The sequence below is a fragment of the Solea solea genome, chromosome 2 (genome assembly GCF_958295425.1).
Source record: "Solea solea chromosome 2, fSolSol10.1, whole genome shotgun sequence".
Classification (NCBI taxonomy): Eukaryota; Metazoa; Chordata; class Actinopteri; order Pleuronectiformes; family Soleidae; genus Solea; species Solea solea.
This window is the reverse complement of record NC_081135.1, coordinates 9,268,164-9,293,382: the sequence shown is the minus strand read 5'-3', so window position 1 is coordinate 9,293,382 and position 25,219 is coordinate 9,268,164. Positions and strand designations below refer to the sequence as shown.

The following is a 25,219-nucleotide window of genomic DNA, read 5'->3' as shown; positions in this document are numbered from 1 at the left end:
GTCCAAGATCTGTGTTTGCATGATTGTTGATTGGCTGGTGTTTGCACCGCTGCTTGAAAGTTGATTAAAAAAGTCCTGCATCACGCTAACAGCAAACTAATGGACCCACAATGCAGTTCAGCAGCATGTCATTCAAAGAGAATGTACAGCGTTTTAGCTGAAGCCGCCACATTTCACGTGTGAGTTGCAGCGTCAATCACCAGTGGCTTAACGAAATTGATTTCTGATTAAAATAGATATTCACTTGAATTATCTGATCCTTTGCCCGTGGGTATAGAGAACCTTGTTGAGTCTTGCCAGCTCTGGCCATGTGACAGAATAATGAGCCTGTAAACATGGGATCATCCACTACCTCACCTTGCTTAAAGGCAAACGATGCTCTCATTTCAGATTTAAAAACTCCATTTAAAACATTTGCCTCTATTACTGAAACATCCATAACTGAATCAATATCTACGCTTTGTGACTTTGTAAGTCAGTGGTGAGATACCCAGCCCTACATTCTCACACCTTTCACCTCCCATGCCTTTTGCCTTTAAAAATCATCCGTACTAACAAAGGCCCATCTGTCAATAAAGCTTCAACAAGGAAACAGCAAATTCAGCTGCACCTCAACATGAGATCCAACATCCCTTAGTGAACTGAAGGCTCACAAAAGCACGCGCGACATGCCCCGTCAAGCTGTGATGTACAGTAAGGCACCTTTTTACGAGTGCTAATGGTCACACATCTTCAAATCAAGTGTCTGACTCATGACCACATACAGTGTAATGAGTCCAAAACTGGCCAGCTGACAGTTAACAGCACCAGTCTGGAGTCACATTAGATATGACTACACATGGACATTTGAAAAACCCAGAAAATACAAAAAAAAAAGATTAAAAAAGACCTGATTTTTCTCCTCTTCTTTTTTTTCAAAACCTAGAAAGTAACAGTCATTTGGTTTCAAAGGAAACACATTTTTTTTTTGCATATGAGTAGGCTCAGAGAAATTAATAAAAAAACAATAATAATAGTAATACAAAAAAAGAATTAAGTCAGTTAAATTAACATAATAAAACAAATCTAGTATGATACAGGTCACAGCATCAATTATTTGGAGTTTGTAGGAAGTGAGGGAGGATCATATTCTGGATAAAATGACTCCCTGCTTTGATAAGAGATAGGGATGTAACGATATCAAAATCTCAGTTACAATAGAATATTTATTGCAATGTTGTGATAGCAGGAGCTGGATTATAGTGTTTGATTAAAGTAATGCATGTCTGTAAATTCATTTTATACTTTGGCTTCAGCGTGTAATTTTCTTAATCCTTTGATGTCCACTACAAAAAATGGCTGCAGGTCAAGCTCTTGTGCTTTAAATGCTTCCCTTAGAGTCCTTTTTTAGTCCCTCTTTTTATTCTTTTCGCAGTGACAAATTGTCAAGTGGCTTTTCATACACTTCTTTTGTATTTCTTGACACCAAAGGAAAGACGTAAGAGTCACAATTTAAAAAAATCTTTGCCTCTCTCCTACATCTGCGCTCTGTTCTCTGTTGCCATTAATACTGGCCAACACCATTTTCTCTATCTGTAGAGGCAACAAGAAGTGCAAAGGATGATGATGGTCTCTGTAGTTTCTCTCTATTCATGTGATACTGTGAAATTGACAATACCGTTACATCCCCATAAATGAGTGTATTCTCTATCATAGTACCTGTAACAGTACATCGTCAATATATTGGTTCAAGAATAAATTAAACAGGCCGACTGATCAGAAGTTCTTGAAGATCTCCAAGTCCTTCTGAGGCACAGGGGGGTCCTTCTTCCAGTCATCCTCGGGGTAAATGTCAAAGTTGGAGGTGTCGCCCTCGTGGGACACTTTGGGAACTATCGGAGGCTGTGGACACAGTGTGAGGGGTTCATTTACAGCTCATGACAGTGGTGGAGTATTACGACAGAGATACACTGTACATCATTTTGATGAGGAAAAAACTGTTCTGACACATATCCCGCCCCCTTTGTTTCCAGAGAACCAATCATCTGCTACCAAACAGCTGCACCAGGAACTCCATCTATCAAATATTTAGTTTTACAAACACACACAGTTGAGGTTCACGTACGTTTCAACTGATTTGTGACCAATCTTTTTAAGCACAGAACTACACATAGATCTGGGATTTCAAAGAGACTCAAGCCAACCAGGTCATCTTAAAACAAAGGCCAATATGGACGACTGCCATCCTGTATGCAAAGTGAAAAGTGAGAAAAAAAAACTACGAATTACTGAGTTGTAGAATGATCCCATTAAACTGTTTTTTCTGACTTATGTGTTGAGAACTTTCAGTCAGGCCATAAACATGGCTCGTCTAACGTGGACCCCATAGCTAACTTGGACCACAGAGTGTAAACAAAGTCACAATTTTAGCTGATATTTACTGACATTGGTGTGTGAAATCCTTTGTTTGGATTTACCTAAATGACATACACAAGGCAGCAGAGTGTGAGCAAACTGAAAACTTCCTTTTCAGTTTAAAAACGGATGTCTAACAGCAAGCGAGAGCTGCCAACATATTCCTAAGATGTCGTAGGTTTAAGGAGGGTGCAGATTGTACAAGACGAGCCTTTTGTTAAGTGGATAAAATCTGTTTTCCCACCACAAATATACTTCAAACTCCTCAAACTATCTCTTTAAAGCTGCAGCTCTTACCTTAAGTTTCCTCAGCGGCACCGACTCCCAATCAATTGTCTTGAACCAGCGGTGCTTCTTCACGTCGTCGGCTCCGTTCTGAAACAGAGAACATGGCAGTTAACACAAATTCTGCGCGACGCACATTTGCAGCTCAGAACTGAAAAATGGACACATTAGACATGTTGCTGACAGGTAGTTGACTTGCAGAGATTATTAATAGCTGAAAGCTGCTGTCAGAGCGGCTGCACATTATGAAGACGAGCTCCGACGACCACAGCAGTGATTTTTAAAAGAGAAAGACAATAATCAGACAGCATCCTCCCTTCAAAAATAACCACAAATGCAACACTTTTTCTTTTATTTGTTAGCAGCGACGTGCGACACTGACACACAAAATATTCATCTTCTTCCCTCTGTGATTTATCTCCAGTTTCCTTCAGTACCAATGTAAAATAGCAGAAAACAAACATCAACTTTAATCCAGTTTAGAACACGACAGTAAATGATAGTGTTAAAATCACAAAACCTCTCTACTAAAAAATACTATTATTATTATGACAAAACTGTTGAAACTACAATAATGATATATTCACCAAGCGAAATCCAATTAAAATGTTCAACATAAATAATTCCATTTCCTTTAAATAATGAATTCTGTTTTGCAACGAACAAACTTGTACATTTCATTATGAATTAAATAAATAATGAATGATTTGAAATCTGAAATTGAGATGCGGCGACTTTCTTCCTGAACCTTTTCTGTGGCAGAAACTATTGTGGACAAACACAAACTTAACCTTTGAGAGATTATGTATTCAAGAGAAAACAACAAGGTGCTTAAGTGTAACATCAAAGGAAAACGAGTTGTGAGAATAAAATTCAGAGCTATATATAGAAATATTGATGAATTTATGTGATCAAGAAATGATGAGATGTATTATGATAAAAGAGACTTGTTTTTTTTTTCCATTTTGAGTTTCCACAGTCAAATGTCCAAGAAATTTCTAAGAGCAACTGGACCATTGTCATTTTATGGTGCCGAGTAGAACTCTTACATTATCCCAGATGTTTCCATTCATTTTCAAACCCCAGAGAAATCTGTTTCTTTAATCATGGTTACAGTGCATTTCATTCGGTCGCCTGTCAGTGGCGTCATATCCCCTTTGTGCATGTGTCAGCACTGTTTCCAGCCAAAAACATAGAAGGGGCCTTTTATTTTTTTAAAGCAACATTTAGACAATAATCGTTTGTATTAGTAATCATAATTACATTTATAGCAGCTGACTGTAAAACACAGTAATTATGTTAAGTTTCTGAGTCTGTGGTTAAACGGCGACGTCTGTGTTGTGTTAATATGAGATGAATATTGGCAGTCACAGATCACTCATCCTGTCTGGGATTATGTGGCATTAATCACTGAGCTTCGATAAGTATTAGTTTTATTGAGATGCTACTTACACTACTCTGAATTGAAAGGCTGCGCCCTGAATGAGAGTCTTGCCGACTCACACTGATGGATGATTGAGTGGCAGATCTTTAATTCATCAATCGCTTCTATGATACACTGAAGAAATAATGTCTGCCAGTTTACTGACGCTATGTAAACAGACTAATGAGTCAAAATGTTTTTTTTTTTTACACATTCCGGGGCTTTTTCAGGGTTTAGACTCTGCAATGGAACTGTTGCAAAAGCTTTACGAAAAGCCAAAAGCAGCAGATTTATGCGTTTGAATCCATCTGACATAATGAGTGGGCGTCGTGGAGATTCATATTCCCCTTTTCTAACTTTTCTGAAGGAGCCTCTCTACACATGAGGCAGCAGCTGGAGTGCTGTGTGGCCACTCAGGGTCAGTTTGAGGTTAAACTGTTTAGGGAAGAAATTATTGTTGCTATGTTGGTTATTTGACTCACATTTAAGTTAGATTTATGTTGCCTCCATGAAACCCAAGCACTTCCAACCCAGTACAGACCTCTTCATAAACAACTCAACGACTCAACGTGAATGAGTGATGATCATTAAAGAAACAGGCATGGCTGCCAGCTGGGGACCAGGAAAAACAGATTTTTGCCACATAACACAAAAGGGTTCACCTAATAAAAATCTACACTCATTAAACTCTATGACATCTACAGAATATGTGAGAAATGTTTGTCGCTTAATCTCTCTGTTAGCCTTTTTATTACAACTGGAAACTTGGGTTTGCCTTGTCCTGTAAACTGCTCATCCATCACACCAAATTCCAAACAGAAAAACAGGGATTATTATTTAATCTTTTGTTGTTGTTGATCCACTTCTGCCTCCACCAGTAGGTTCAAATGTTACAAAAGTATGTCTGTCTAAAAAAAAAGGGAGGCTGGTCAAACTCAAACTGATGAAATCTAATCCAACTCTTCTCCTTACTTAGTTTATATAAATAACAATTATACTCTGCTCCACCTTAGACTCAGATAGATACAGAGATACTTTAAGGTCTTATTTTTCTCTTTGGTTCTGTTCTTCCTTAATAAGTGAGTCATGGATAGGCCTCTGTAAGTTTGTGTTTCCTGGGAGAAGAGACAGGAGAAAAGATGCCGCTCTAATTAGAGAATAATAATATTTAGATTGCAAGACGGACTAGATACAAATATCAGCACTCACGGATTGACACTATAATTTCTCTTCATTCGTGACTAACTGAAACCATGTGTTGCTTCAGTCCCACTGTGAAACCCCCATTCTGTCCGGCTCTGCACTCTGACGGCTGACGTCAAACTACCTACTGAAGGAAGAAACACAGGGAGCTGCCATACAGCTAACAGAGACAGAAAGTCTAACCAACTCACCTTCATGTTGCCTAGCCGTCTGGCTCGGTCAATGACCAGAAATTTCTTGATGAGGTCTCTGGGGGGAAAAAAAAATAAAGAGGGAGTGAATGCACAGCTGGAGAGTACATCTCTGAGAAGTGGTCTCTCTTCCTCACTGTCACAAGGAATCGCCCTAGTACTGTCCAGTTTGACATGCAAACAGAGGGAGCCGTGTTGTGTTGATCTTTTAATTGCAGAAAGTGAGGACTTTTGTGTGTAATGTATGTGTATGAGAAAGAAAGGTGATATAAATGGTCATAAAATGGCTTTTTGTGTGTACCATTTAAATACGAGCTAATGACTGTTAAATTCAATCCATTGTAAAATGAGCTCACACAACACACAATGTGTTTCTCAGTATAGCAGTGTTCAGATCTCGTGACATTCTCGCATGGCAGACAGGAGGTTAACTGTTTTACGTCAAGACAGACGGAGACAACATCAATATTGAGATAGCAAAACAAGACGACTGCAAACAGGTTGGAGTTTGACTGAAAACGCAAAGAAGTGGCAACGAAAAGTTTCAGGAATGAATTCGATCTGACAGTAATGCTTGAAAGCAAAGGACACAAATAATGTGACATGCTTCTGATCACAAAGACCAAAACAGAGGAAGAATATTAACAACCAAAAGTGAAACCCTGCAGATTTAAGACAAGCCTTGCAGTGATGTCACAGAGAGATGTTTTCATATGAAAATGTTTCTAGTGATGCATATACATGAACACCTTTGAATCACTCATTCTCAATTTAGGTTTTTCAATTTCACTGTGAAATGCACAACTTTTATTTTATAGGTTTTTAATATCAAATGTTACTTTCACTGAGTGTAACATGAATTTATGGCCTCGTTATCCCCGATAGTCTGGGACGTTTTTGTTTAATCCTCCTCGTGGGTGAAATAAACTTCCATACCTTTTAATGTGCTTTTTAATGTTATTACATTATTTATTAAATTGTTAAAGTAGAAACAACTTGGCCGACGTACGCGCTCTTCTCAATTCATTTGCCTCTGTTACACAAATCACTGCATGCTGCAGGTTAAACTGTTGGCATCCCAGATCCAACGCAGCAGCTGGATGTTTGTGCCTTTCATTAGCTCATAACTGAGCAGTAATTAATTAAATCTCATCTACGATTTTTTATTGCACATTACTACTAAATACACAGGGTGTGACCACTGCTTTAACACATTTTTCTTATGCCCCTAGGGAACCAAACACACCCTACAGAGAGAGAGTAGAGGAAATGAGTGCTAAAGGTCAGATCAACACAGTGTCAACATGTCCATAACTACTCCTTAACTAGCAGCTAATTTTATTACCAACGCCTTACAAGACTTTTATGGCTGGGGTCAACCTGGGACACGTCTTCACTCTGTCTGTTTGTCTGTGCGCGGCAGCAGCTGCTGCCTGCAGTCCTCTGAAAGGCCTTTCACTTCATGATGGATGGGAGTGTGTGACGTGGAACTGTTTAACAGTGATAAAAACAGTGGAAATATTTAAAATCTCTCCGTTTGCTGGCCACAAGATAGATGGCATATCAGCGGGAAGATGTGCCTTGCGCGCTGTGATAAAAAGCACTCAATAAGTTAATGGCGGTGAATTTCCATTATCAGGATATATCGTGGATGTGGAGAGTCATGAATATTTGACGTGAGGGACTTGAAAATGCTGTCCAGCTCACCAAAATATAATCATGGGGGAGACTGCATCTTTCCAGTCATTCCAGGACCTCGCCTCCTGTATAATGACCTTATTTAAGAATATTTATCACTATAACAGGTTTACCAAAATGATCTATACTATGTCACCTCACCTTACATACCCACATGAGTGATTTCTATCGCCCTGATCATTATTAATTATGTGGTGGGAATGCATCAACCCTGGGTCCACCGTGGATAAATACACCCAAGGTTGACTGAGCCAGTTGATAACCAGATTAATGGTTCAGGTTATCCAATTAGGCCAATGAGGTTAAGTCAAGCAAGATAACAAAAATAATTTCCTAGTTTGCGGAAATCCCTGCTGAGGACATGCTCGATCTCTTTAGTGTTGTTTGTTTCATTATACTCTTAAGCACATAATGATTCTTTACTGAACAGCTCCTCCACACGTTTTGGTTGTTTGAGATTTAATCTCTCAAATCCCAGATATTTCAGAATAAGACTGTAAAAAGTATTTTTCAAAAAAGGAAACATAAGCAAAATAGTTCACCTCCTGTATGAACACCACTGAGCTGGTGTGTTTCTTTAGATGTTAAGATGTCTTATAGCTACAAATGTAGGCTATTTAAAATAGTATGTACAGTGTTTTTATCCCTTTATGGCCAATACTGTAGAATAATAACTCTAATTATCATACTTGATTTAATATACATTCAGAATGTAAGTATTTTTTTAACATTCTGAACACTCATTTCAGAGTCCTATTTGCGAAAACACTGAACCTTACATTTCAGGGACCAAGTGACGTTTTTATGTGTGTACATCTGTGTCTCTTCATAGGTGCATGCGAGGACATACAGGCCTATTATATGGCAAATACTGTAAACACTGGTGTCTGGCACTTACTTGACATAGAAATCCAGATGGCGTGGGAATTCTAGTTTTCCGGCCAGGATCTTCTGGTAGATTCCAAATGGGTTGTCATCAAAGAACGGAGGGTACCTGTGGAGAGACATAAATGTCAACTCCAGCTGCACCTACACACACACACGAAGTGTGCAAACGCAATTTGTACTCTGCCAAAACAGTGTGATGCAAGAAACAGGCAAAGCAGGTAAGAGCTTACGCACAATCAAGTGTTCCAGACTGAACAAAATGGTAAGTGAACATGTGGTAAGGTCACCAGTCAGAAAACCTTCAGTAAAGGACAGAACAACCTTTGTTTACAGAGTATTTTCACAATACTCTGTGTGTTTTCTACCACCCACAGACCTTTTCCTGCTCCACTACACTAAGTGTTTTCCCTGCTCTCCTGTTCTTCCCTCTGCTGTGGCCTGGACAAGTTCTAAGCCACAAATTACATAATGGCACTGGCCTCTGAACGCATTACATACGGAAAAGACAAGCGCATAATCAAACCAGTTATTGTCACACGTCGCTTGCCTTCCCAGAGAAAAGCTCCACAGTCAGTCAGTAGACTGTGGGATGGGGAGTGTGTCCACCGCAGACTGCACTCCTGTTTTTCTTTTCCCCCCATAACTGATGCAGTCATTGCTGGAGAATCTGGGTCACTCCAGCAAAATGGGGGAGGATAAAAAAAGATATGAGGATTTTGACTTTAACTGATGGTTTATGGAGAAATCGACAAAGGATGTAACAAACACTAATAAATTACGTAAACACGGGAGTGATTTATGGTGGAAGTGTGTTGCCTCTGAATAATTGCTCAGAATGTATTAACTCAGAAGGAAGAGGGATAGTAAAACCTAAAGGTATAGTAAAACCTGGAGAATAAATGATAGCCATTAGCCTAAATATCACATTACAATCTTTTAAAGAGGGATGCGATAAATTAGACTTCAACAAACTTTGGTCTCTTGCCACAAACGTCATTTGGAGATGCTATGATGAGATGAAAGTCCCGACTGTAACCTTCTAGTGCTCATCACTGATGCCAGCCACCCTCAGCTTTTTATATGTAACACATGCAAGTATGTTAAAAAACAACAACAGTTTTTTTTTTTTTTTAACTTTGTATGTGGTACTGACTTACAACGGACACTTACTGCAATGAGACAGCATTTTCCCACTGGAAATAATCATTTGGAAACTTTCACTGTCCTGCATCAAAGTCCAGAGAGCAAATCTGTGGTTTTAGCTCACAGGGACACAGAGGCTGCTGGTCTACTCTACTGCTGCAATGTTTGGCAAGTTTACGCTGCTTCTGTAACTCGTAGCAAATCTCAAAATAACACATTTTCTACTCACTGATGAAGGCAGCAGTGGATCAACAAATCTCGTGTGCCGTGGTGTAAAATCACAGATTTTCTCCATAGACTTTGGTTGACAAAGACAACGATTTCAAAATCTACACACTGGTTTCCATTCAGAAAAGGCGGTCTAACGGCAAAATTAAGTGTCAAATGTGTTCTTTAGACGTCTTAGACTTTATAAGGTCTTTTGTTTAAAAGGCTAAAATCCGTTTTCCTTGTGTCCCCACAGGTATCCATAACTTTAGTAAGAGTGAGCATCAATCATATCTCACAATTTTCTTTATTGTCGCCATTCTTTTAATTCCCCTCCCTAACTAAAAATACCAAATGATCAACTGATGTTATCTCGTCTCTGTATCGCAAGTGTGATTTATGGAAGTCCTAGTAAACCGAGCATCCTGAGACAAAAATACTCCATCTCCATGACACTTTGACTGTGTGTGACAGGCTGCTTTAAGAGGACAGTGTTTCATCTCTAAAGGGGAGTCTTGTACTACAGGGACCAACTGAGCCGCCACAACCTGACACTGCTTTTTTTGTAAACTGTAGCAGGTTTTCATCTGGGGTTGAATAAAAAAAAAAAAAAAGAGAAAGCAGGTTTTTCAGTGTGAGAGAAAGTCAGACTTCATGTCCGCTGCCACACACAATTTCATACACACAGAAGATGATTGGTTCCCATTAAGAGTGGAAATCTGGCCCTAAAGGCAGGATTACTGCCATAAGACTTTCTTCTACTTCTTTTTCTGCTGCTCTCTTACTTTCCTCTCTTGGGGTCTGGTTCGTTTTCTTAAGGGATAGTTCTGGTGTTTTGTTTTTTTAAATTGTGGTTGTATGAGGTACTGACATTAACTGACATTGAAAACATGGATGTCCTGATGAATGCTGGGAAAAGGTCACACTCTTATGACTAATTTTAAGCCACACTGTTTTTTCCTAGCCGAGCGTAAAGAAGATGGATGTAGGGATGCGGATGGGTCGGGCTCACAAACACAAGTGACCTTTCAGCAGGACCGGAGGAAGCTGTTCCATATTCAGGAGTTAAAGCGATAAGGTTTGACCAAAAGTTACATGATGGATAGGTGTTGTTTGTTACTTTACATTTTTATAGCAAAAATGCTAAATACTGGTTTTCTAAAAGAAAAACAAATCATGAATATCATTTTAACATTGAAAAATGTAAATGTATTAGTTCAGGTATGGTGAAATGTCACTTTAGTTTAATACAATGGAGCGAATTGTGTTGATTTTTGTGGCCCTTTGTGTCAGTAGGACAGTTTTTTGTTGTCTTATCAGTAACACCGTTGCCAGTGCAATCTGAGGATAAACTGAGTGACTGGGACAGTGTTTATGTTTTCTGTAGAAAGTGGATAAACTGAAGATCAATTCATATCGATTATTTTGGGTTGGAGGCAGAAATGCCAGACATTTGCCTGCCCTGGATAAATAAAACATAATCTATTTTTATTCTGATATCACATCTGATAACAGTCAAATAAAAAGAAAAAAAAGAAACTTAGTGCATATTGCCGAAGAATAGCAGCAGCAGCAGCAGCTATTGTACTCGCTAAACTAATTAACAGCTGGATTATAGTGCACCACCTGTTGTGTCGCTAAAACAATGTCTAAATCAATGTTACAGTCAATCTCAACCTTCAGGCTTGTTCTCACTGAATGCCAACGAGGCGCAGGCATTATTATTATTCGCAGCGGTAGATGGAGAACATTAGAATAAGCCTGGGCGCTTTCTAAAGAGGGATCGACGTCATTGTTCTTCACCTACAACAATGAATCCCATTTGCAGATTCAACTGTCGCGGCTCAGCAGCACACAATGAACAGATTTCCCACAGTGAGACAAAAACAGCAATAGAAATAATAGATAATTCCTCTGTTCTGTGTAAACCGACTCTTCCCTTGCACTGCTCTCGCACACTTTCCCTGCCTCATTCACAGGACTGAACCCGACTTATTTGAGTCCAAAAGAAAACATAAAATGCTAATATCTGACACAACGACAAGCTGCTTGATTAAGAATGCAGCTCTGCAGCAGAGGTGTCTGCTATGATGTTACTCATTTAGGCAATGCACCCAGACATGAAAGAGAATAGAGCAAAGAAGTTGGAACTGGAACGATGCAAAAAACATTATCAAATCCAGTGCAATCTTTTGAAATACGACTCGATGTCATTTAACTTTCTGTTTGATGATACAAATGCTAAGTTTTGCAGAAAAGGGGAAATTAAACTGTCAATCAGAACCCAGTAAGAAAAATTTGGTAGTGTGAGAGGACCATGGAACCAAAAAGTGTTGATCTGTTTATGTTTTTTTATGACACATTTCAATGTGTGTAATTCAAAACATTCACACACGGATCAAGTTTCCACAGCTATGTTGTAAGACACAAGACATGCAAGTGCTGCAATAAAAAGGTCAATGTTTTTGTCTATACTGCTTCACCTCAGCTGCTCTGATGGAGAAGAGCGCCCCCTAGTGTTTGAAATTGGTGGTGTGTGTACACTGTTCCATGATGCAGCACTTACCCAGCCAGCATTTCAAAGATGAGGATGCCCAAAGCCCACCAGTCCACTGCTCGGCCATGACCCTTGCTTTGGATGACTTCGGGAGCGAGGTACTCGGGAGTTCCACACAGAGTCCAGGTCCTGGTCAGAGAGAGACAGATATAGATATATAATAAAGGATGACGTTTTTTTTTATTACAATTCACATTTTTTTGTGGGCATTATTTGAGCTCGATCTTCAAACGTTTGTTGACTCAGATCGTGCTAAAGTGATTTAAAGCAGCTGCAGCTCGTTGAATGTGCAACCTCATTCTGGCGAGTTAAAATAATTCCTTTCATTTTATTTTGAAAATGTAAAAGTCCAGTTTCAATCCTAGATCTGTAGGTACATGTTTACAATTTAGGTTTTACTACTAGCAGATAAATCATAATACTGTACTGTGTTCTGAAATGCTTTCATTAAAGGAGATTATGTTCATGGGATTCATATTTCTTCCTTGTGGATTTAGTACCAGGTACTGAATTTCATGAAATCATGACGTTCTTGCAAAAGTACATTGGACAATCATGTTGGAAATAGAATTAAAGCAAATTATTCCCTTTGTTTATCAAAATATGTCTGAATCATTTCTGCATGGTAGAAATATGGGTACCTGTATAGCATAATTAGATTTCTCTTCATTTTAAGGTTACATGACATGAAATCTTTTTCTGCAGTGTTTTCACACTTTCACACCTTTTTTTAAATTAGAAACCAGAGATTCGCTTCCTCTTCATTTTAAGGTCCTAAGAACTGAAAGTACTTAAATCATCTTTGTGTATAGCTTCATGTCACAACATACATTATATCAAGTAAGTAAACTTACTGGTGGGGCGGTAACATTCGCGGTGAAATGCGCATGCTGCCGTCATAAGCGGAGGGAATTCAACATCGAGTGTTTTATCGCCTATACTTACACTAAGGGGGACCACGAAAACATGACTGAGTATTCTTTTTCCACACTTTGGCGACTGGTAGGGCCTCCAGAGTCCCAAATATAAGTATTGAAATGGTTAAAAAGTAGATTTTGCATAATATGTCCCCTTTAAGTGACGTAAGGTCAAGACCTTAAAATATGTAAACAGGAAAGTACTTTTTTTTTGTGTGTTTCTCCGATTATAATCATCTTACTTTGTGTTGGCTCTTTTGTATGTGTATGGATATTTGTACGTTTGTTTAGGTATGATGTTGTGACATGTGTTTGAACTTTCATGTATATCATAACGGAATATTTGTGCTCATTAGCTTAAAAAGCACTGCAAAATTGTCACAGTTCTTATTAATTTAAGATGTAATGTCTAAACCTCTAAACCTTTCTGCCTATGCAAAAACATTCACCATATTGTCACTTCTTGTTAGGGGATAACTGCTCCCTCTGTATATATGATATGCACATTCTATGTTGTGTGAAAGAGGAGTGGAAGATGACACCCACAGGTTGAGTGATCTGCCTGGGTCATGTGACATGGCATATTATGATGAGGATACAAGACCTGTGTATGCATACAGCAGCAACAGATGTGGAAGTGTCACTTGGTACATGCTATACAGGATAACAAGTGCAGCAGAATAAGTGGAGTCTGGAGCAGATCATTTGCCGCTGATTGACATGCTGCATGTGTAACATACACGCATATTGTTCTCTCTCAAAGACACTTGTCCTCTGATGAAGAGCACTTGGCCTGGCGCCAGCCTTTCATCGTCTGTCACCAATATCACCTGGGTAATGACCTCTTTCAGTCAGTTGCCATGGCAGCAGTAATTCGTATGGAAATGATGTTGGTCCTGGTGGAGGATGAGGAGGCTTGCTGATGTCGGGGGAATAAAGCCAAGGTACGGGATAGGCAGAGGTGCGACTGCAGAGGAAATTACTCACGTGTTGTCATCGTGTGTCAATATACTTCATGTTTCAATGTGTTGGTGATAGTGTCTGCCAGCAGGGGTCACTGTGGCAGCATTGTGAGGGCTGCTATGATGACACTCTATCACACCCCTGGACATGGAAAGTACAAGAGAGCTGGTGGCAATGAGGTAGCTGTCTTCATATCCCATGCAATCATGCTGCCCTCCATTTACACAAGTAGGTCACTCGCACATCAGAGAAGTATCTTCTCCCCATCTGTTTTGCTCTCGCTCTGTCTGGGGGAAAATGTAATCTTACTCCATTATGTTTACATGTCAGCAGGGGGTCAGCGCAGTGCTGGGTAAAAAGGCTGGTGAGAAACAGTGCTGTAATGAGGCTGCAGAGCAGATAGAAAGATGTCTATTTTCCTCCCTACAGTGCATCTTCTCAACTCTGCCACGGTCACAGAGAGGCCTCACTCGCTGTGTATCTAATTCAGCCTAAATGATATCAGTCAGGGGGAGCTCATCCTTCAGTGACATTGCCATGGGACTCTTGGATTTCGGAGGATTCCCTAGAATTCTCAAAGAGCAATATGAGCATTTCAAGGACACCGAGTATGGTCCATCCTGATTTCATTGTTAAACACTACAAGTTTCACGGGGGTAAAATGTCTTCTTTAACTATTTGAAAAGTTCATCATCTCGGGAGCTACTTCAACAAATTAAAAAATACCAAGTGTAATTAAAATGCAGCTACTACTGACTATTATTTAACCCTTTTATGACCATCATGATAATCAGGCCACCGTGATTTATTTTGATTTTATGGCTGTAGAATTGCCTAAATTTTTTTTAAATGAGTGAGTGCTTCTGCCCCTTTTTCCTAGATAACTTCCATGTTCGGTATCTGGCAGTTATTCAAGCATTTAGGAATACGGTACTGAGAAGCTGACTTCACAAACGTGTGGCGCTGCGGCGCGACAGTCATTCCGCGGAAGTCCTGAAGGCCACAGTGTTGACACGTATATGGGCACAAAGCTCTATTTCTCTGCTTTCCGGCAACCGTCCAACCATCTTCTACTGCTTTATCCTCCACATGAGGGTTGCGAGGGGTGCTGGGCCAATCTCATCTCACATAGGGTGTAAACCTGCAAAAAGCGAGGTACACCCTGGACAGATTAACAGTCCATAGTTTTTTAAATTTCTAGATATCACAAACGGTGTGATGTAATGAAACGTACGAATGCCAAATCCTATCGGCGACAACAGGATTGGTAAAAGAAGGGTTAAGGGATAGTCTTGGTTTTCTTGCAGTGTGGTTATACAAAGCACAGTGCTGACTAATCCTGACTGAGACCTGGACGATTGCTCCTATTAAAACAAGGCTGCCGGCTGGGACACAAACATCACAGGCAAAGAAAAAAATCTGATAAAATCTACACCTGCTTAAGTCTGCAATATCAAGAGTATTTATGCTGACTTCTCACACTGAAGTCCATAGAGAAAATCAGCGCTTTTACATCACAGCACACAGGAGCTGTTGAACTACTGCTGCCTGCATCAGTAAATTCAAATGTGTAATTTTGTGACTTGTGTGTTTCAAATTCAGACTTATACAATTGACACAAACTTGCAAAACAAGCAGAAGTAGACCAGCGGCTTGGTTAAGGTTAGGTTGCTGCCTCAAATAAAATTTCAAATTATAAACAAAAATCTGAGACACAACACAAGTTGATATGTACATAACTTATATTAATATCCCTTTTTTACAAATTCACAAGCTTTAACTGAATTGACTGACAATCATTATTTAGGCTCATGTAAATTAAATCACGTTGTAACTGTAGTTGACAAAAATAATTTACCTATCAGAGAGTTTCTTTGCAAACCCGAAGTCGGTCAGACGGATGTGTCCTTCACTGTCCAGCAGGATATTCTCAGGCTTTAGGTCACGGTAAACAATTTCTTTGGAGTGGAGGTACTCAATGGCGCATACGATCTCAGAAGAGTAGAAGAGGCCCGCGTTGTTGCTGAAACGCCCACGGCTGCGCAAGTAGCTGAACAGTTCGCCACCCGGAACGTAGTCCATCAGCATGTAGAGGAAGCGCTCATCGTGGTGAGTCCAAAACCTGAGGGACAACAGATGAGATAAACACAGGTGGAATAAGATGCAAATGGTCCACTTCAGGTCAGAAGTGCTAGACATTCTGTCTGTTGGACAAGTTGTAGAATCAAATAAAATAGAGGGGCTGTATCAGTCTCAGACTCTAAATTCCCTAGTGTGGTTTGGAGCACTGTGGAACAACTATTTCAGCAGGAAGGGCACATCAGAGGAATGAAAACAAGAGAGCACTGTCACTGATGAAGATGGAGGAGGCTCCAGTGCTTTCCATAAGTGCTGGCTGTAGGCCACAAAGACAATTACTGACTTTTCTACTCTGCCGCTATACTTCCCTTTTCTTACTCTGTTCTTACCTAAATCTGCAATCGGTTTTATTACCTAATATACATTCAGATATACAGTAGGGACATATTATGTACACCCGAACAAACACATCGCATAAAACCATTATAGTTTAGTCAGCAGTCTCTATGTTGTTTTGTTCATTTAACCACAATAGATTATGGAAAAATGTCTGTAATATATGCAGTGATTTTTCTGCACACTTTGAGGGAAAGGGCAGTTTTTCCTAACCCATGTTAAGGGTAAAGGACAGAAGATGTTGCACCATGTTAATCCCAATTATTGTGATTTGTAAGAAGGGATTGTACACATTAAATTAGATTTTACAAATACTACAGCTTTTGAAAGCTCAATGTGCTCAACCTGTTTGGAGTTAGCTTAATTTTAAAGCTTCATTGTCACAATGACTGCTATAAGAAATGTTTCCTGCCAAGTGACTGGACTCTATTGTTTACCTTGCTATCCAACTCTTTTGTATAGCTGTGGAGCATGTTTTTCTGTATTTTGCATAGTCTGTTATTTGCCTGATACCCTGCTGCTATAACACAAGAAGTTCCCACTTTTGAGATCAATACAAGTACAGCTATTCATTTTTTATTATCATAATGACAATGGATCAATAAGATTAAAACATGACTAGTGCAATAATATTATTACTCTAATAATATGTGCCTGTTTTTTGTGTATTTTTGGCGTGTTTGATATGTCATTGACAGACAGACGTTCCTTGCATTTAGATAGATTGATAAACAGTATCAGTGTCATGAGGATAAAACCATTAGATGAACTCAGATGTATAGTGTTTAGGACTGAAATCAATGTGTAGAGATTCATTGTCGACACTGAGCTGAAACGTTTTTCATTAGATATGCGCACCCAGAGGACTGTGCAGCAGCCAGGGTGTTTATAGGTAAGATGGTAGACTCACAGTCGAATGAGGAAGGGGTAGTTGACTTCTGTCAGCACCTCCTTCTCATTGTGGACATGTTGCTCCTGCTTTAGTCGGATCACATCTGGTATCTTCATCTGCTTCAGGGCAAAGAAAGCCCGGCTCTTTTTGTCCTTGACCAGGAAGACTCTGCCAAACGTCCCAGTACCTGAGGAAGAGGAAGAGGAGGAGGCAAGAACATTAACAACCGTGACTGGAACATACACCACACACACACAGGAACCTGACCCTGACAAATAACTTCTTATCACAGTAATCTTTACTTATACATGTGTTCCACTAAGTAACACAATAGATTTGACAAAATCATCAGAAAATAACAATCAATAAAATCTGCATTACATGTATTTTTATCTTGTGTTAATCAAAAAAATAAGGAATGTTGAGCTGGAGCTGTTTTAATATTTGGCTCTTGGAAAAACTGAACTGATGCAAAGATGAGGAGAAAGATTTGTCATTTTATTCCTGCTTTGCTTAAGTCACAATAAATGGCAGATGACACTGTGTTAGTGTGCTAGTTTCACTCCCCCGGCCTCACTACTCAATGTCTCCTTGTGGTGGCGCTGCTCAAATGAATAAGGGAAACTTGAGAGGAAGTTACCCGGCTGAAGAAGAGGGCGTTTACAGCGGGATAATGGCGGAGAAAGCTACGGTAAGAGATGCCCCATCCATGTTCAATACATAGACTTTTTGCACTTTGTTCTCTGTTGTGAATAAACAGAGAAATCTTGCACTTTTAACTTATCACGGACATTTTGTTTTTGTCCATTAGACAGATATTGTGATGTATCGCTATATGTTTGTCTTATATATATATAATATATAAGACAATATATTGATTATCACAGAATCATTGTATCGTGATATTATTGATACCATGTATCGCGTACTGTATCGCGAGGTAACCTGTGAATCCCACCCCCTACTGTGTGATGTGACTGTCTTGTTTCTCTGCTTTACCTACAATGAACCTTCGTCTAAGCCGATAGGTTTCCATGGCGACGCAGAGCAGTAAACATTTTGAGCGGTTTTGTGGTATTTTTACAGGTGTCCAGGTTGTGCATTAAAGCCACAAATCTGTTTTTAATATGGGGATTATTTCTGCACCAAAGCCCAAAAAGAAAATCTGACATTTTACATCATAGCACACAGTACTTGTTGATCCACAGCTGTCTTCATCAGTAAGTTACCCAAACTTACAAATGAGGCAGCAGTACACCAGTATCACATGAGTCCCTGTGAGCTACAATTACTGGTTTTCTCAACGGACTTTGGTGCAAGACAGTGAGCAGTTCACAGCATAAACATATTCTAAACATATCATAGGCATTCAAGAGGGCATAGATGTTACTACGTGAGTGTTTTTTTTTTTAAGAGGCTGCATTTTGTTTTTCCTTTTGTTTCGGTGAGGGTGAGCACCCTTGTCCCAGTACTTTGCCTTGTTGAGATGGGCTATTACAAATGAATTTGCCTCGCCTATTTTGTCAGAAGCATGAAAAGTCTGTTCATTTAGTAATTACAACAATCTCCAATGACTTATAATGATGTAGAATTGAATAAAACAATTTTTGAATTGCACCCCTCTGGAGGAATCGCACAGAAAATGTCATACAAAGGACGAATGAACAGAAAAGATAGTTGCTGCAGCCACGGCTGGTGCTAGTGTGGGAAAATGAACAAGAGATTCAGTCTTTAATATAAACTATGCATACACCAGCATCGCTCACTATGCAACATGACCACAGAAAGTTTAGTCATAAGCTGTGACTCAATCCAGGGTCTCGATCCTCCCAAGTGTGGATTGTATCCGGATGTTACTTGCTGTGCCTTGGTTGAATAGTGGACTTACATTTATGTTGTTGTTGGAGAAATAGTGTTTAATTTTTTATCTGTTGTTCAAATCAGAATACAATAAATTGTATTTGTTAATCAAATTCCAGCTTAGTAACATTTAAGGAAAATGATTGTACTTGTCCATGTTTGCCTCTCTGGGTTGATCTTCATCTTCATTTCCTCCAGTATCAAAATAATAATAATTCAAAATCAAAACTAATGAAATTGGTACAACACAAAACTAGAAATGATTGGAGAAAACAGACAACAAACTACAAATATATTACTATTAGTAGTAGTAGTTTGAGCTAGAACTATGCTGAAAATGAAATATATTTTCAGATGTATTATCTGATTTTTTGGGAATGTTTTGGATAATTAGGGCTTTAAGCAGCAGTTAGGTTTCAAGGGGCAGGAAGAACTGTAGCCTGGTAACTAGAGCAAAACTGACATGCAGGACTGCAAAGTTCACTTCTGTCTGACCACACACACACACACACAATCTATTTGAATATGTAATATCCATGGTAACACAACACAAAGGCTGATTGGTTCAACATTTACATATAAGGAATCATCAGGTATCTAACCCTGGTACCTGTCAGAACAGGGTGCTCAACTCGTCTAACACCAGCACGTCACCTTGCTGAACAACTCTTTAACTGCACAGGGTGTGCAGTGTAAGAACTTGTTCGAACACATAAACAGAGCGATGGGGAAAAACAAGGAACAAGAGGCTATTCTCTTTACACACATAGTGATGTTGTAAATCACTGCTTCCTTGGCATTTGCTGAGCCAAGGCTGTTATCAGAAACCCAGCAGGGACATAGCAGCTCATAATGAGGCAGAACAAAGAAAAGGCCAGCTGATTTTTGAGTGGGCATTGGACAACATGAAAAATTCATGTCACAATTATCCTGACCAAATTGTTTCTGTTTCACTCATTACAATGTGAGTGGGAAGCTGTGTTAAACTCTTGAAGTTCATGAAATATTTAAAACTTTTTGTGTTTAAGATTATGCTGATGCTGAAAATTCACAAACTTATTGTGTGAGCATTTTTTGTCGTGATGTACAATAAAATAGCATAAAATTTCACTCATTCCTGATCTCTACTTGCATTTTCCAAGGCTCCACTCTTGAAATTTCTGTTGAATGCAACCTTCATAAGGTATAGATTTAAAAAAAACAACAACAACACACAAATAAACAAATGTTAAAGTGTCAGGTTGGGGAATATGATTCAGCTGAAAAATGAATTTGCTCCGACAGGACTGCAGTTGGTGTTGCCTTCCACTAATACTTTCCAGGTCATATCTCAGGATGTGACAGCAGCAAAAAAAAATGTAATGGCACAACAGAGCAGCCTCATGATTTCAATGACAATTAAACAGTAGCGCACGGATAAAGAGCTTTACCTGATTTGTTTAAGGCAGCAAATCCCTGTCATCAGAAAAAAAGCTTTGGGTAAATTGCTTTTTTTTATGCTTGGGGCTTTCTCAGCAACAATGCAGAATGAATGTCATTCCCAGCTGCAAACCTCTCTGTCAGAGATCGGGCCACGGCTTTGCTGCTCCACATGTGACCTAATGTATACCACTGAAATACATGTCATCCATAAACTACACAGCATGACATGATAAATGAGAATGTATGGTAAATCTCTCTGTAAAATACTTCTATTATAGTTAATGAAAAAGGTCTGAGGGATGTATTATCATCACTCTGTGTGGGGCTTGCTATCGTTTCCCATCACCATCTGCTCTGTTATGATCAGCCTGCACCACTGTTACAGCACTTACTCCTCATGTAGAAAACTAAAATACTGGTTGGATTAGGTAGCTCATTATTGTGCTTTTTGTGCAAACAATAATGGATGGTGGAAGCAGACTCTCAGTGGTAGTTTTGTGTTATTGTTTGCTAATATGCAGATAAGCTTTCACAGATTTCAGATGTTCTGCAAAATTCGTTTTATATGATGTCTGTTTTCTTTGCTGCATCTGGTGCTCTACTCCAGTCAGTGTGGAACACAAACCTATCACATATATTTAAAATAGCTAATAATAATGTTGATACACAATAAATACACCAATTACTCAATTATGAATCGATTACTAAATTAATCGTCGACTATTAATCAGTTGAGTGGAATATTTTCTGGTTTCTTTGCTCCATATAACAAAGAGATCTGAATAACTTTGATTTATGGACAAAACAAGACATTTGTGAACATTATCTTTGCGAGGTTCACTTAACACTGATCAACGTTTTTCAATATTTTCTGACATCTTATATAGACCACAACAACTAATTGAGTAATCTGAAAATAAAATAATAAAAAATAAAAAAAATAATCATCAAATTAATAGTTTATTAGAATAATCGTAAATCGCAGCTCTAGTTCAAATAATGGAATTTTGACAGTTCTCCAGGATCAGCTGTGAATAACCATCTGAACAGTCAGTTTCACATTTAGTTTCACCTCATTGTTGCTCCAATTAAACACTCCTGCTCTAACCATTCTACATTGTTGTTTATCGGTAAAAGACATTTCTGAGACTAAGTGAACAACTGCAGAGGAGAAAATCTGCTTCCCTGTTTCCAACTGCATGCTAGTTTTGAATTTCAGAGTGAATGCGGATTATGTCAATTCACAATGTGGACAAAAAGCAGGTGTTAGTGGGGTTTTTGCACAGAAGAAAAAGGGACTTTAGAGTTTCTGTCAAACATCAGCGATCTGCATAAAACTACTAAACCTTGCTGAGCAACTGAGCTGTAGATGAGGGGGTTCCGTGGTGCGGTTTTCATCTCCTTTTCTATTCCAAAAAAAAATATCAGCCAAAAACTGGCATAAGCTGAACAATGTAAACCCTGACACCCACACAAACACACAATAATTCCAGTATCTTACTTATAATTTATTAAGAGTCATGTCTTTAGGGTTTTTGGCATCTAACCTGGTCAGTCTTTTAATATTGGGTATCTGCCAATACCGAGTCCAAACCCAGGCTTAATTTATGTTACTATCATGTTAATTAAATAGCCTGTGTCTGACACATTTAAATAACACATATGTAGTGTAGACAAGTTAATCACACAGATACAAACAACAGAAACTGGTTGATGCTCTGTGTAGTAGAGTGACATCACATTCCGACACAATATAGTCACACAATGAAAGGAGAGTTGACAAGGTGGAAAAAAAGAAAATGCCAATTTGGCTATTTCGCAAGAGCAGGACAAAGACTGCTACACACCTATGATGAAGCAATCGCACAAAACGCTAAGCTTGAGATCATTATTGTTTTTATGATGAGTATAAAAGCATTTCAGATCATCAGTACGAGTGTGAGCTGCCACAGTCTAGGTAATACATGTTTTCGTTAAGGTTTTATAAGCCTTACTTTAGGTACGCAAGTCTGAGACAAGGGGGCTCACTCTAACTGAAAACATGGCTGCAAGCAGAGAAACAAGGAAACAGACTTTACCAGTCTCGTGGGTTAAACTTCAATAGGTCAACAGTGGACGTCTAGGCCTTTTACGGATAACTTTAATAGTTACAAACATTTAAAATCTTTTGTTAATGCCTATGGGAGGCAACAATACCAAATAGTAAAATTGATGTAAGGCATTTTAAAAACTAAAGAGAAGGCCTTAGGGGGGATTTGAACAAAGTACTGGTCAGACTGCGATATCAAAAATAAAAGAAAGTTAAATCTGACATGAGTATTGATTCTGATGTTAAATAATGCAAACAGTATATGATTTACTGAGCACAGGCTATAAAGAGAGACATCAAGTCAACATCTGACAGTGGCCACTTCCACTGTGAGAACTTATTTCAATCTAAAAAAACAAACTGTTTGTTTTAATCATTTGTGCAGTTTATACCGTCATTTAAATTAGCAGAAACTTGTTAGACAGTTGGAGTAATAACTAGTTATGCCTACAGAAATAAATACACAGCACAATTATTAAGAGCACCATAGTTTACAAGATGTAAAATGAATGTATCAGACTCAGGCTGAGATATTGTATCAGTAAAGTACAGTACAGTCAGTGTTTCAAAAACTTTCTTTATGGGGACCCACTTTTTAGAGATGCCAAACAACCTTGACCCAAATCACAATCTCAGTCATGATAAGATCCAATTTGTGCAGAAAGTAGCGACTAATTTACAAGCACATCTGTAATGTTTCTATTGTTTTGAATTATTACTAAATTAATCCTTTACAAGAGATGTTTGTTAAATTCATCACATAGGGCTGAAACAATTAATCTATTACTTAATTAATCATCAACTGGTCCCGAACCAGTCTTGGGAATCACTGGTAAAGTATAGTAGTATCAGGAAATGTGAACGTGGTATTGACCCTTCCCCATTTCAATGCCCAAACACTTCTGAGGTGTTTTGTGTTGTGTTGAGCCAATGTCACATGACATAGCGAAACTCACCAACTGTGGCCACGGTCTCCAGGTCATCCAGGCAGTATATCCGATGATTTGGAGCTGCTTCTCCAGCTTGACCACTGCATTCTTTCATTGGGCTGCTCTCACTGTTGACTACTACTTTTGCTTTGGGGGATGCCATGTTTTATGGTTGGGATTTTCAGTGTTCTATGAAATATCTAGCACAGGAGGGCTGGGCGATATGGCCAAGAATGTTTTTGTGACAGAAAAGTGTCAAATCGGTAAATAAATATTAGCAATGTGACAGTTGTAGAAACCAATTAACCAGTTAATAATTTCTTCTTTATGGGCAGAAAACAACACACGCTTGTTACATTGCGAGACATTTCCCACATCTGACATAAAACCTTCATGGCAATCATATGTTATGTCTCAAAGTGCGTTTACACAGTACACAAACACCATACCCACATGTATGTAATTAATTTTGATTATGAATTAAATATTTACTAAAATACTGTTGCGATATATATCGATACTGAACTATTGCCCAGCCCTACCAGTGGGACCCAGTTACAGTTTGTGCTGGGCATTTCCGGGACAGAGGCACCTCTCACTCCATCTTGTTCGTCCACCTCTGGCAGTGGAAGCAGCAGAACAGTGTGACTGTCAAAAACAACAAAAACAGCTGACGGTTTGTCGTACCAGACCTAGAGGACCCGGCGGACACGACGACCGGAAGTCGGCGACGTGACAGAGACAATGGAGACAGGTGCTCCGGTATGTAGCGTTAGCAGCTAGCTATCCATGGGCAGCTAATGGAGAAAAGTGGTAAAAAGGCAGGAAAAAAAGCTCTGTTATTCCGGAATAGAGGGGAGTTTCAATTGCGCTCTAACTCCGCAAATCCTTTTCCTTTTTCGGTCTTAACTTTCCAGACTTTGTCCACAATTGTCTCAGCCACAACAAGAGACCTCACCCGTCACCACAGCTCCTCCTGTCCGTCCACATCAACCACCCGGAAACGACCCGGTATCAGTGTCCAGTAAAACTTCAAAATAAAGGTACGGTGTCAAACAAATGTCTTTTTTTTACAGGATAAAAACCCCAGATGACGATTGGCGATAACTAATTATGTCACTAACTATATCACTATGTTACAGTCACAAGAGTTAAATAATTGAATAATTTCCACTATGAACTGAAAACATGGATGTTGACCAATATAAGATTTTTCCTTATATAATAATTACATTACATTACATTAATAATTACAAATGATACACAACATTTCTTGTAATAAATAAACAAATAAATAAATATTGGATAATACTTACGGTCTAGACGGCAGTGCACTCATTATTTTAAATTAAAAGAATAAATACAACAGGTAATCAAAAACTAAACATTGCCAAATAAACATTAGAATGAACATATATATGTTTTTTTTTAATTGATAGCAGCATTTTCAAATGTGAATACAGCAGATTTTTTAGAATAATTGGCCAACTCTGGTTGTTAAATATGGTAAAACTCAGCTGGTCCTACCTTTAATTTCAACAGTGAACCAAAAAAGCACATGTTGTTATTGTAAGTTATTGTTCAAACTATTATTCAAAAACAGCATTCTGAATGAATACATGATGGAACATCATTTTCTTATCTTGTATTTGTTTTCTGATTCAACTGAATATAATATAAATG

At 38.8% G+C, this 25,219-nt stretch overlaps 1 protein-coding gene across 1 annotated transcript; it reads right to left on the bottom strand.

Annotated features, from left to right (window-relative positions):
* Positions 1-22: 22 nt before the first annotated feature.
* On the bottom strand, positions 23-24,510 carry prkx (protein kinase X-linked). Its single transcript, XM_058621418.1, has 8 exons — positions 23,564-24,510; positions 17,255-17,423; positions 15,728-15,991; positions 11,999-12,118; positions 8,093-8,188; positions 5,497-5,554; positions 2,692-2,769; positions 23-1,881 (listed from the first exon to the last, which is right to left on the bottom strand). Exons 1-8 carry the CDS (start codon positions 23,697-23,699, stop codon positions 1,756-1,758), a joined length of 1,047 nt encoding a protein of 348 aa, XP_058477401.1. The 5' UTR covers positions 23,700-24,510; the 3' UTR covers positions 23-1,755.
* Between the last annotated feature and the right edge of the window lie 709 nt (positions 24,511-25,219).